At 39.6% G+C, this 14,623-nt stretch overlaps 1 protein-coding gene across 1 annotated transcript; it reads right to left on the bottom strand.

Moving 5' to 3' along the window:
• Nucleotides 1-2,527: 2,527 nt before the first annotated feature.
• On the bottom strand, nucleotides 2,528-14,387 carry LOC5520689 (dihydrolipoyllysine-residue succinyltransferase component of 2-oxoglutarate dehydrogenase complex, mitochondrial). Its single transcript, XM_001640461.3, has 15 exons — nucleotides 14,235-14,387; nucleotides 14,109-14,163; nucleotides 13,934-13,973; nucleotides 13,751-13,830; nucleotides 13,108-13,182; nucleotides 12,398-12,453; nucleotides 10,452-10,560; nucleotides 10,045-10,170; nucleotides 7,512-7,633; nucleotides 6,704-6,801; nucleotides 6,344-6,474; nucleotides 5,198-5,265; nucleotides 5,019-5,102; nucleotides 4,387-4,554; nucleotides 2,528-3,142 (listed from the first exon to the last, which is right to left on the bottom strand). The coding sequence occupies exons 1-15, from the start codon at nucleotides 14,307-14,309 to the stop codon at nucleotides 3,008-3,010; spliced, it is 1,422 nt and encodes a 473-aa protein (XP_001640511.3). The 5' UTR covers nucleotides 14,310-14,387; the 3' UTR covers nucleotides 2,528-3,007.
• Nucleotides 14,388-14,623: the final 236 nt, after the last annotated feature.

Genomic DNA, 14,623 nt, shown 5'->3' with positions numbered 1-14,623 from the left:
TTGTAGACACCCGAATTCTTAGGGGATAAAATAAAGAACAACCGAGCACAGGCTCACTGTTTTAACTCAGGTGTACACACACACAAAAAAAGACGGGGTACCGCTGGATAGGATACATTTAGGTTTTTTTTACCTATCTGTCCTAGATAGCGTATTTATTCAAAACTGCTTATTCTATACGATGCCTCTCTGTCCTCTTTTTGCTTTCACGTGAGTTGTGCAAGTAGAATGTGGTCAAGCTTTTTATCACGAGACTTCTGAGGCTCGGCTCGAAAACTATTATTTCGGTTTTACACGATCTTTTTTCATTTGTTCTAACCAGGGCAATATTTCCGGAGATGTATTCTTTCATGATCAAGTTTCTTCTTCTTGTTTGCTGCAAACTAGCTTTGATACACTCTTTTTCGATAAGAACATTTTTCTAATAAAAATGTCTAACCTGAGATTTCACCAAATTTTAAGAACATGCTAAGAATGCCGAGGCTCGGATAGCAGATATTTTTTTCTATTTTAGTCCTGATGCGTTCTAAAATGCAGAATCAAATTGTGCTCATAGTAACAACCTTATTATTGCTATTGATCATTAGTGTAATTCTCTTCCTAATAATTCATTGGGTATTATTTTCTTATTTTATACACTAAAATTTAAGAACATTGTTAAGAACATATTAAGCCTTAAAATGGCCCAAAACTAAGAACGGCCCAGCCTCAACTGAAAATCAGACGTTCTTATATAAAAAAGAGTGTATCGGTGTAATTGGTTAATTTTATTTACGTAAATATTTATTACCTTACATTATGCGCATTGCGTAAAGTCGGGTGGTAACAAGAATTTTAATGAGGCTATAAGAAATATTTTAATTGACTAAAATGTTTTGTGCATGTGAAGGAATATCAGCTAACTGCTTGGGATTTGTTTTCTATAAAAACGCGATAAAATGATTGAAAATCAAATTCAAAAAAAGCGCGCGCTCGTTTGAAATGACGCTATTGCCTAAAGCGCGCGCGTGAAAATAACGAAAACGGAAAAGCTCTTTGATTGATATATTTTCCAGACTCTAATTATCATATGTACTGTTCTCAGAAAAGATTGACAATCAAGTATTTACCCACGACCAAAATCAGCTTATTATTTCTGAAATAAACCCTCGCTCGTCCCTTTCGCAGCCATCTTGATCTAAGCAACCAGGCCACCGCATATATGCGGTGTAGTTTCGCGCATGCGCATGCAATAAATACTGGACCCTCTTTCACGCGAGCCGGGACTCTCTTTGCGCTCGACATTCCGTCGTGGGTAAATACTTGATTGTCAATCTGACGTTTCCATTCATGAACCCTGCACACTTTACCTTCGTCGTCAGAGAGATTAGAAATATCTTCAAATCCACTTTGGAACCCAAACATAATGATCCAATTAGCGGAGAAGTGCGTCAATCATCTTTTCTTGGGCACATCACCCAAAGTGCTTTGTAAAGTGCTTCTTTGAGTCGATTTAATCAACCACTTATTAGAGAGCTTACAATTTAGAAATTTACGTCATGAGAACAGGTCAAACCGGTTGTTTACGGCCTATTGTTGTTCTATTTTCATAATCTCAACTAAGCCCCTTTATAAAGAGCCATGAAGCAAGCCAATGTATTTACACCCAGCGGCAAAAAGCCCAACAAGCACTAAATGAGTCATGGAAAGTATGTGATAAAGAGGAATGGATGATGGAGGGAAAAACAGACATTTTGGCTAATCCCGCACGTGTTCTCGAGACAGCGTGGAAACACTTCGAGATCTAGAGTTGAATGGAAGAATTTATAAGAGCTTGATAAAAAGTCTACTCATTGCGCTGTGTATTTGCATAGATAAAGAGATTACGCAAGCCCCTATGACATACTATGGGCCAGTCATAAGAGGTGTACATGAGAAAAAGCTTTTGAATCCTTTCGGGATTTGGTTGAGCCTAGGAGATGTTTTCAAATTTATCAGATGTTTTGCCAATGTAAATAATATCGAACTCTCAAGCGAAAAGTGACCCAACTTTTCGAAAGCGCCAGGCGTTCCTCGTTGATTCAGAAATCCTAAAGGGCACATTATTTTCGGGCCTTGTTTTACCCTGTTACCAAAGCAATATCATTATTTTTCTTATTCAATATGATCATCTGTATAATTATGAATAAAATATTTCCGACATAGAAGTTTAACTGTGTGTTTTTTAATTACGGCATTTCCCTCTTATTTCTAAGGGAAAATGTGCTGATATCAAAACTCTTTACCTATTCTTCATCTTAGGATAAGTAAATATTTAAAACAAGCTACAAGAATTTGATGCTAGGGGCACTTAAATAGCTATCAATCTTCTGAGCAGACGGTCCTTAGCGGTATTCCACAAGGAAGTACGCTTGGCCCATTGCAATTTTCTTTTCAATTAAGTGACTTGCCAAATTGTTCTGAAATATTTTATTGCAGATAATTCCAAAAATATTTCAGAAAGAGAGGGTAAAACAGGAAGAGGGGAAATTATCATAATCATCACTAATAAAACTTAAAATACTCATTTAATACCACAACTTAAGCTATTCTCAAGCACCTTTGAAGCTTCTCCAAGATAGAGTCCAGCTGCTAGAAGCAGCAACACGAGATAAATTATTTAAGGGTTCTTTTGAAATAGGCGATCAAGTGTGACGAGAGTGGGGACAACCATGTGAGTGAACACTGAGGAAGCCCACATTCACACTATGTCGCACCAGGGCCGTAGAAAGAATGCATTATGACATCGTGTTAAAATGACATCGTGTTAAAATCAATTCCAATGAGACAGTACAACTTTTCTAAATCACAAGGCAAATTTCTCGGTTTGACTCATACTGCATACGACCCTGTGCATTAAACCACATAGTAAAGATCAATTGAAAAAAAAAATAAAATAACCTGGTTGCACTAATCACTGCCACACGATAAAAGGGAAGTTTGGGTAACCATAGAAGAGGGTCAGGGGTGGGCGACGCCCAACAAGTGGTTATAAGTCCAGCATGAGAACTCGTGGGTCTTCGACCACAGACTTGACCTTACGTAGGAAGGTGACCGCTTCTCTGCCGTCAATCAGGCGATGGTCGTATGTGAGGGCGACATACATCATGGGTCGGATCTCCACCTACAGGAGGTACACACTGTAAGAGTCCTGGATAACATGGACACTAGGGGTATGAGGATCTCTATCTAAGGGGGTACACTGTAAGAGACCTGGATAACATGGACACTAGGGGTATGAGGATCTCTATCTAAGGGGGTACACTGTAAGAGACCTGGATAACATGGACAACAGGAGTATGAGGATCTCTATCTAAGGGGTACACACTGTAAGAGACCAGGATAACATGGGCACTAGGGGTATGAGGATCTCTATCTAAGGGGGTACACTGTAAGAGACCTGGATAACATGGACACTAGGGGTATGAGGATCTCTATCTAAGGGGGTACACTGTAAGAGACCTGGATAACATGGACAACAGGAGTATGAGGATCTCTATCTAAGGGGTACACACTGTAAGAGACCAGGATAACATGGGCACTAGGGGTATGAGGATCTCTATCTAAGGGGGTACACACTGTAAGAGACCTGGATAACATGGGCACTAGGGGTATGAGGATCTCTATCTAAGGGGTACACACTGTAAGAGACCTGGATAACATGGACACCAGGAGTATGAGGATCTCTATCTAAGGGGTACACACTGTAAGAAACCTGGAGGACCTGTGAGGATCTCCATCTAAGGAAATACACACTGTAAGAGGCCTGGATAACATGGGCACTAGGGGGATGAGGATCTCTATCTAAGGGGGTTTACACTGTAAAAGACCTGGATAACATGGACACAAGGGGAATGAGGATATCCATCTAAGGGAATACACACTGTAAGAGGACTTGATAACATGGGCACTAGGGGTATAAGGGTCTCCATCTTAGGAGGTACACACTGTTAGAGACCTTGATAACATGGGCACTAGGGTTATGAGGATCTCCATCTAAGGGTAATACACACTGTAAGAGACCTGGACAACATGGGCACTAGGGGGTGAAAGGATCTCTATCTAAGGGGGTACAAATCAGGTGTGTTCCCAGAATTGGACGGGGGGGTGCACAGTCATAGGTATCATATGGTATAGTATTTGAAGTTTCCTTAATAAGAAATGACCCCCTTTTAAGCCGCCAAGGGGGTGTGCGCCCCCTTTGTACGCACCTGCACAATGTAATGAGGCCTCATATGGCATTGAACCACTGACATTTCAACATTTCGAGAGGGCAGGGGATGTTGCATGTATCAAAGTGAACTAGTAATAGAAATCCACAGACCAAAAATCAGGATTTCTTTTGTGGTTGTTAGTAGTGCACTTTACCTTGCCGTTGATAGCTACTGGTCTCTCATTAATGGCATGCATGCCTAGGATGGCAGACTGCGGCGGGTTGATGATGGGTGTGCCCATGAGGGAGCCAAATACTCCGCCATTAGAGATGGTGAAGGTGCCGCCATCCATGTCCTCAATAGCTAGGTCATTGTTACGAGCCTGGTGGGGGAGAGGTGTGTTAATTAACATCATGGCATATTATCTGTGTGAAAAGTAGTAGCATACCACTGTGTACTACAATTATTCACTTTACAACACACACACACACACGCATGTCAGGCTTGCCACATGATGCAAAATTGCAGATACTAACATTACCAAGCTTACAAAGCTTTACAAAGCAGTCTAGATCATGCCTAACATCAAATCACTCCACCCCCGGCCACGCCACACCAAACTTCACCATTTTACACCAAACCTTAAACCACAAAGAACTGTACCACACCACCACCACCAACCACCTTGAACAACAAAAAATTGTACCATATCACACCACAGCTTAACTCACTACCCACAGTTTTCAAAAGCATACCTAAAGCTGCAAGCCAAAAGATTATCAAAAATAAAATAATGATATATATTCTAAACATCACAAATTCTGCTTACAGTTATTAGCCTATTACCTTTTCTCCTAAAGCGTTGATTGCTTTCTCTATATCGGCAAAGTTCATGGACTCAACATTGCGCAGAACAGGAACAACTAGGCCCTAGACAATAATGAAACAAAAATAATTCAAATATATATACACCACTAGGACTAGAACATTATGAATAAGTGATCTTGAACAAGAACACAGCCAACCTTTGGTGTGGATACAGCAACACTGATGTCGACATAATCCCTGTACACTATCTGGTTATCCTCAATCACTGATAAAAACAATTACAAACAACAGCAGTTAGGGCCAATCCGCACTACACGGAGGCTTGTTTTTGTTTCTGGTTTTGTCCACTGTCGGTACGTGTGTTTTTGTTTCTCCGGGACAGGACTTAGCCAATTATATGTGAATCCGCACTGAACATTCAAGCCGAACACAAAATGCACACATGTCAATCAAGTTTGACTTCTGAGAACCGAATCATGGTATTTAGAAGCATCTAGTGTTTACAAACACGGTTAAAACTCTCTCGTCTATAATATCTGTCTGGGATCTATTGCTGTCCATTGTAGAACAAGCTGCAACTAGTGCGATTCTATAGTTTGCCTGCGATAATATTTCATTTCGCAAAGGTCTGATCGACAAGGATAAACAAAGTTGTGTTTTTGTTTCGAAACGGCCAGCTCAGCCTGCAAGGCCGTCGCATCCTTTGATATTGGGCCCGCCGAGGACAAACTTTTGTCCACTGTCTACTCGCGTCCGCACTTGTCTTTGGTCATAACCTGAAAGGTCCTGTCAACAACTACCCCTGTACAAACAGCTAAAAGTACTAGCGCGGATTGGCCTTTAGTAATGATTATTTTGATTTGGGTTTCACATGCTGTGGAGAGGAGAGATGGCAATGGAGATCACCATGGCACCATGTACACATTGCAGAACAGCTTTAGTCACCCTTCTCTACCAAGCCTTCTCTCCAGGCCCTGAGTTCCTCATTATGCAAATGACTGTTCTTGGACCTTCCAGTGCCACAAATATTATTTTAATGTAATTCCAATAGGAATAACAGAAATACCTCTAAAATCTCAAAGAAAATCTGTATATCTGTGCTGTTCCATTGCTCTGTCAAAAAAGGGTGTTCCGCCTGTTTCACCACCGCTTGTGCATGTTACACAGGTCTCAGTTGACTTGTTATTTCAACTAGCTATGGGTCTGCCTAAAAGGGTTCTAGTTACAAATAGCATTACTAGATGACACTTTATTAGAATTTGCCCTGTCAATTAAATATTTTTTTAAGAGTTCCTTGGTGGTACAAAACAATACACATAGGATTACACATTGAGATTACATACCTGCGTTTACAACAGGTAAGCTCTCCAGAGCATAAGCTGCTGCCTTCACGAATGCTGACATGAAGCCAAGTTTGAGACCATGCTTCTTAAAGAAGGCGTCTTTGTATGTCTGACGCATCTCCATGATATTGCTTGGGTGGAAAGACAGGGCAAAACATGTAAGGGATTTGATGGGAAGGGGATAGCCAAGTTAAAAAAATTATTTCTGATGCATCTGCATAATATTATTGCTTGAGAGGAAATCAGGGCAAAATGGGTATATGATAGACCTAGAGTGTTTTTAAAATCCCTTTCTTACCTCATATCAAGTCATTAAAGGTTGTAAGCATGGCGTAAGTGTTTTAAGAATCCCTTACTTACCTCATATCAATGTCATTAAAGGTTGTAAGCATGGCGTAAGTGTTTTGAGAATCCTTCAGCCTTGAAGCAATCCTGAGCCTCATACGGTTCATTTTCACCTGTGTAGAAACAGAAAAGGTGGAAGGCAGTGACAACAAGGTTATTTTTTCTACACTGTGATAGCAATTTGTTGCCACTTTTCTACAACGATGAGTTTCGATATTTATATTCAGAAAGGGAGTTTTATTCATAAGCTTACTTACGTATTTTTTCCTCAATATAATTTCCAACTTTGTTTACCCTTTACAGTTGCTTCTGACAGTTTCGCTGATGTTCATGAAGATTTTGTTCGCAATGACCATTCAGTGAAATCCAGTTCTTATTTCCACACAATGCTTTTAATCATCCACAGATGCAGAACTTCTAATTAAGACATCCTCTGAAGTTTTACCAACAATTTTGTGAAATAGTTTAGCCCCAATTGATTGTCGCTTTCCACTTGAATTGATCGTAAAGATGTTTTCTTTCACTTGAATTCTCCACAGAAGTAAAATATTTTCACTAAAATACTTTTCTTGAATATAGATACATTATACTGGTAAATTTCTCGAGTGTTTTGCCTTTAATCCCAGTATAAAGAGACGATTTGCTACACCTTTTTTATCGCAAATAAAATTTCAGCAAAATTATTTAAAAAAGCCATATAATAAATAACTTATTAACCTCGCTTGCTCAGTCAGTACTGAAAAATCTCAGCCCTCGGTCTTTTTGCACAGACCTCGACCTGCGGCCTCGGTTAATAAGTAGTATGTAATGTTGTAATACTCACTCTGTGCTCAGAACGAGCCCCCTGAAGAGGCGCATCAGATGGGCTTCCTGCTGCCGCCGGTGAGATGAGTGATGGTGCAGAGGTGGTGGTTTGCTGCAGTGGTTCAGTTGGGAGTGGTGGAACTAGACAATGCGTTACAGAGTATTACTGTATGAGGGATTAAGTACCTTGGGAATCCTTTTTTGCTTCACTCCACTTTCATTGATGAGTGAGTATTACTGTATGAGGGATTAAGTACCTTTGGAATCCTTTTTTGCTTCACTCCACTTTCATTGATGAGTGAGTATTACTGTATGAGGGATTAAGCACCTTTGGAATCCTTTTTTGCTTCACTCCACTTTCATTGATGAGTGAGTATTACTGCATGAGGGATTATGAACCTTTGGAATCCTTTTTTGCTTCACTCCACTTTCATTTATGAGTGAGTATTACTGTATGAGGGATTATGAACCTTTGGTATCCTTTTTTGTTTCACTCCACTTTCATTGATGAGTGAGTATTACTGTATGAGGGATTATGAACCTTTGGGATCCTTTTTTGTTTCACTCCACTTTCATTGATGAGTGAGTATTACTGTATGAGGGATTATGAACCTTTGGAATCCTTTTTTGTTTCACTCCACTTTCATTGATGAGTGAGTATTACTGTATGAGGGATTAAGTACCTTTGGAATCCTTTTTTGTTTCACTCCACTTTCATTGATGAGTGAGTATTACTGTATGAGGGATTAAGTACCTTTGGAATCCTTTTTTGCTTCACTCCACTTTCATTGATGAGTGAGTATTACTGTATGAGGGATTAAGCACCTTTGGAATCCTTTTTTGCTTCACTCCACTTTCATTGATGAGTGAGTATTACTGCATGAGGGATTATGAACCTTTGGAATCCTTTTTTGCTTCACTCCACTTTCATTTATGAGTGAGTATTACTGTATGAGGGATTATGAACCTTTGGTATCCTTTTTTGTTTCACTCCACTTTCATTGATGAGTGAGTATTACTGTATGAGGGATTATGAACCTTTGGGATCCTTTTTTGTTTCACTCCACTTTCATTGATGAGTGAGTATTACTGTATGAGGGATTATGAACCTTTGGAATCCTTTTTTGTTTCACTCCACTTTCATTGATGAGTGAGTATTACTGTATGAGGGATTAAGTACCTTTGGAATCCTTTTTTGTTTCACTCCACTTTCATTGATGAGTGAGTATTACTGTATGAGGGATTAAGCACCTTTGGAATCCTTTTTTGCTTCACTCCACTTTCATTGATGAGTGAGTATTACTGTATGAGGGATTATGAACCTTTGGAATCCTTTTTTGCTTCACTCCACTTTCATTTATGAGTGAGTATTACTGTATGAGGGATTATGAACCTTTGGGATCCTTTTTTGTTTCACTCCACTTTCATTGATGAGTGAGTATTACTGTATGAGGGATTATGAACCTTTGGGATCCTTTTTTGTTTCACTCCACTTTCATTGATGAGTGAGTATTACTGTATGAGGGATTATGAACCTTTGAAATCCTTTTTTGTTTTACTCCACTTTCATTGATGAGTGAGTATTACTGTATGAGGGATTAAGTACCTTTGGAATCCTTTTTTGTTTCACTCCACTTTCATTGATGAGTGAGTATTACTGTATGAGGGATTAAGTACCTTTGGAATCCTTTTTTGCTTCACTCCACTTTCATTGATGAGTGAGTATTACTGTATGAGGGATTATGAACCTTTGGAATCCTTTTTTGCTTCACTCTACTTTCATTGATGAGTGAGTATTACTGTATGAGGGATTATGAACCTTTGGGATCCTTTTTTGTTTCACTCCACTTTCATTGATGAGTGAGTATTACTGTATGAGGGATTATGAACCTTTGGGATCCTTTTTTGTTTCACTCCACTTTCATTGATGAGTGAGTATTACTGTATGAGGGATTATGAACCTTTGGGATCCTTTTTTGTTTCACTCCACTTTCATTGATGAGTGAGTATTACTGTATGAGGGATTATGAACCTTTGGGATCCTTTTTTGTTTCACTCCACTTTCATTGATGAGTGAGTATTACTGTATGAGGGATTATGAACCTTTGGGATCCTTTTTTGTTTCACTCCACTTTCATTGATGAGTGAGTATTACTGTATAAGGGATTATGAACCTTTAAAATCCTTTTTTGTTTCACTCCACTTTCATTGATGAGTGAGTATTACTGTATGAGGGATTATGAACCTTTGGAATCCTTTTTTGCTTCACTCCACTTTCATTGATGAGTGAGTATTACTGTATGAGGGATTATGAACCTTTGGGATCCTTTTTTGTTTCACTCCGATATCATTGATGAGTGAGGGGAACACTTTGCTGAAAAAAAGCTGGCTATTTAAATTTTTGTACCAGCCACTTATAACAAATGCATTAACATTGTTTTTTTGGTATTTTGTTAGTAACACTTGGAGCAACTTAAACTGTCTTAACATCTTTCTCAAAAAGACACTAAGTAAGTGGGTAAGGTTGACTAGAGCTACAATGTCTCTCATACCTGGTGGAGGTGATGTTGGTATATCTGGAACCGCCTCTTGTTGGGCTGGCGGTGGTGGGAGAGGGGCTTCCTTAGCAGGAGGGGGCGGGGTACTTGATGCTGCTGCCTCTTTCTTGGGTAGAGCTCCTAAAATAGCAATATGGCTAGCATTTATCGTGTGAGCTTGCTGGGGTTAAGTTTCCATTTTTGGAACATTTCATGTAGACTTTGTATCCTAGAAACAACAAAGGTACTTTCAAAACAGAAAAAAAGGAACAAACCTGTAAGTTTGAGTTTAAATAGCTGCTGATAATTAAGTTAAGATTCCATTTTTGGAACATTTCAAACACTTTGTATCTTAAAAACGACCCAGGTAATTAGCTTTCAAATGTTTCTAGATTGCGCAAAACATAAAAAAAGCAACAAACCTGTAAGTTTGAGTTTGAATAACTGCTGCCCCTTCTCTACTTTATCGCCATCAGCAACAAACAGCTCTTCTATTACACCATTGGCTGGCGCAGTCACTGGGATACTGGTCTGATAGGAGATGATCGAAGCAGGAATAAGGAAGGATAAGGATACATGTATTATGCAGACCACTTGATTCCATTTATGGAAAGCCCTTTTTTAGGATGATGTTGGAGTATACCAGTATGACTGTTATCAGACCAATATAACAGGGCTTGAAACTGAAACCACATCATTTGCAAGAAGCAGCTATATTCTACTGCCAGGGAAAATTGACCAGAAAAAGCTCTTCCATAAAAAAACTTTTTTTTTACATATGCTACAGAAGATTTACTTGAAGCTTTTGGGAGTGAAGAGTAGACCTTTAACATGACCTAAGGAAGTGTCCTGGTGATTGTTGTTTGGCATGTCCTAAGGAGGTGTCATGGTGATTGTTTGACATGACCTAAGGAAGTGTCCTGGTGATTGTTGTTTGGCATAACCCAAGGAGGTGTCCTGGTAATTGTTGTTTGGCAAGCCCTAAGAAGGTGTCCTGGTGATCGTTGTTTGGCATGACCTAAAGGGGGTGTCCTGGTAATTGTTGTATGGCATAACCCAAGGAGGTGTCCTGGTAATTGTTGTTTGGCAAGCCCTAAGAAGGTGTCCTGGTGATTGTTGTTTGGCATGTCCTAAGGAGGTGTCATGGTAATTGTTGTTTGGCATAACCCAAGGAGGTGTCCTGGTAATTGTTGTTTGCCATGACCCAAGGAGGTGTCCTGGTAATTGTTGTTTGGCATGTCCTAAGAAGGTGTCCTGGTAATTGTTGTTTGGCATGACCCAAGGAGGTGTCCTGGTGATTGTTGTTTGGCATGACCTAAGGAAATGTCCTGGTAATTGTTTGACATGACCTAAGGAGGTGTCCTGGTAATTGTTTGACATGACCTAAGGAGGTATCCTGGTGATTGTTGTTTGACATGACCTAAGGAGGTGTCCTGGTAATTGTTTGACATGACCTAAGGTGTCCTGGTGATTGTTGTTTGGCATGTCCTAAGGAGTTGTCATGGTGATTGTTGTTTGCCATGACCTAAGGAGGTGTCCTGGTAATTGTTGTATGCCATGACCTAAGGAGGTGTCCTGGTGATTGTTTGACGTGACCTAAGGAAGTGTCCTGGTGATTGTTTGGCATGTCCTAAGGAAGTGTCCTGGTGATTGTTTGACATGACCCAAGGAGGTGTCCTGGTGATTGTTGTTTGGCATGACCTAAGGAGGTGTCCTGGTGATTGTTTGCCACGACCTAAGGAGGTGTCCTGGTGATTGTTTGCCACGACCTAAGGAGGTGTCCTGGTGATTGTTTGCCATGACCTAAGGAGGTGTCCTGGTGATTGTTTGACGTGACCTAAGGAAGTGTCCTGGTGATTGTTTGGCATGACCTAAGGAGGTGTCCTGGTAATTATTGTTTGCCATGACCTGAGGAGGTGTCATGGTGATTGTTGTTTTGGATGTCCTAAGAGGTGTCCTGGTGATTGTTGTTTGGCATATACTAAGGAGGTGTCCTGGTAATTGTTGTTTGGCATAACCCAAGGAGGTGTCCTGGTGATTGTTTGACGTGACCTAAGAAAGTGTCCTGGTGATTGTTTGGCATGACCTAAGGAGGTGTCCTGGTGATTGTTTGACATGACCCAAGGAGGTGTCCTGGTGATTGTTGTTTTGGATGTCCTAAGAGGTGTCCTGGTGATTGTTGTTTGGCATGAACTAAGGAGGTGTCATGGTGATTGTTGTTTTGGATGTCCTAAGAGGTGTCCTGGTAATTATTGTTTGGCATGACCTAAGGAGGTGTCATGGTGATTGTTGTTTGGCATGAACTAAGGAGGTGTCCTGGTGATTGTTGTTTGGCATGAACTAAGGAGGTGTCCTGGTGATTGTTTACCTTATCTGTCTCAATCTCTCCCACAACCTCATCCTCTGCCACAGCATCACCAACAGCTAGATGGCAAAACAAAGAGGCACTCAGCTTTATTAGTAAAAGGGACATTAAGAATAAAGACATATCTGGACAACAAAATGGAACCATTTTCCTTCCTGGTAAAATTTGGATCAAAGGCTCCATCACCCTGGCTCACAAGTAACAATGGTTAGTGAGAAAAAGTGGATGTAAGTGACTAATAGGCTGTAAAAACGAAAGTCAATCAAACTAAAGCCCCTGCAAATGCAATCTCTTCTATTCACGAAATTCAAGACATGCGAATGTAAAAATGAATAAATAAAATTATAATCTTACTTTGAGCTCTTTAGATACTATTCTGAATCATTTCTGCTTGAAAAACTTAAGTCTCCCTGCTAACTCAAATTGTTTTTCTGTCACCTTAAGTTTACTAGGGTCCACTACATTTTAAATATCATATTAAATGATGCAGATCATATCAAATGATGCAGATCATATTAAATGATGCTGATAATATTAAATGATGCAGATCATATTAAATGATGCAGATCATATCAAATGATGCAGATCATATTAAATGATGCAGATCATATCAAATGATGCAGATCATATTAAATGATGCAGATCATATCAAATGATGCAGAGTAAGTAATGTGCTCCTGTAGTTAAGTAGGGATGTTAATATCTCTGCTTACCCTTGTCCCATCGTATATCACCCTCAGTAACAGACTCAGCAAACGGAGGTGTGTTGACCACAACGTAGTCACCGTCTGTGGAGAGCACAAAAAACATGCAAATTAATTATCCATCACCACTAAATCATAGCACTCATTATCCATCACCACTAAATCAGAGAACTAATCATCCGTCATCACTGAATCAGAGCACTAATTATCCATCATCACTAAATCAGAGCACTAATTCAAAGTGGGGCACTTATTGGAAGCTTGGCCTTAAAACAAGCATTTACGGTAATTTCATTTACAAGGCAATGCATGTAAAGTGTATAATCTCCATAACTGATGGTAACCCCTTCCAAGCACCGTAGCCAGGATTTTTAACACGGGGGGCCCAAAAAAGACTTTCAAGGCATTTTCTCCTGTATTTTATATGTCTCATACATTTCCTGTATTTTTGGCTGCTAAAAGGGGGGGCCCTAGGACACCCCTGGCTACGCCCCTGCTCCCCCCAAAAAAATAATTCTACCTATATCATCAGACTCCTTATGTTTTCACAGGCTTTATGTAAGGGTCATTGTGGATATTTACAAGGGGAATTTTGCAAATGGTCACAATACTATAATTTTAATGAACTAAATATATTAACGAAACAACTCACTGCATAGGGTACGTGTTGAGTGGAAACCCCTGTTAACTGTGTGTAGTTTATGGCTACTTGTGATCAGTAATCCATTCAAGCTACGAGAAAGAAAAGTACCAATAAGATAAATAGCTCACACTATTTTGGTAGAGAAACAGAATTAGATAACGAAAATCACAAGCGAAATTTATAACTATTTACCTTGGCCTGGCAAAAGATGTTGTGGCGAACCGCCATGTTCCTGACAAGAATATCAATATTTCAAATGATACATAAAATATACGATATTGCTGTTTCTAAAGAGATATCATGTGATATCGTTAGGTTGATTATATTGTGGGAGTATCAATAAAGCTGCTTGTCGTTGAAAACTGACCATTTGTTGTAACTGCATTGGCGCGAGCGTTGCAGAAACACCGGGTTGCGTGCCTCTGAAAACAGTAATATACCCACTCAATTAACACCAAAATAAGAAAAGAAAAAGAATTGGGTGTGAACTTACAATTGAGGAATTCCTGGCTCCTCTAGACAAATAGACACGGCCTAAAACCTGGCCCATATTTCGGTAGGACGACATCTCTGTTCACTATTGCATTTGAAGCTACTGGGTTCTGTGACCGCGCAAAAAAGTCAGAATGGAAAACTAGGACGAGCTTTCGACACATTCCACAGGCTACCCATATATATGTATAAGTTAATCATTTTTATTTTTTTATTTTTTTTATCCATCCTTTTTACCTTTTTCCCCCTTTTCTGAAGCTGACGCTCCCCTCAATAGAATGTCTGATTTACGAGCATTATATACATTTTGCCTTAATTCTACTTTTTTAAAAACTTACAAGAAATTAACCGGAAGTAAACTAAACACCACCGGAAGTAAATAATGTTCCA

Source organism: Nematostella vectensis, chromosome 7 (assembly GCF_932526225.1).
Source record: "Nematostella vectensis chromosome 7, jaNemVect1.1, whole genome shotgun sequence".
NCBI lineage: Eukaryota > Metazoa > Cnidaria > Anthozoa > Actiniaria > Edwardsiidae > Nematostella > Nematostella vectensis.
This window is presented reverse-complemented; position numbering and strand designations above follow the sequence as displayed.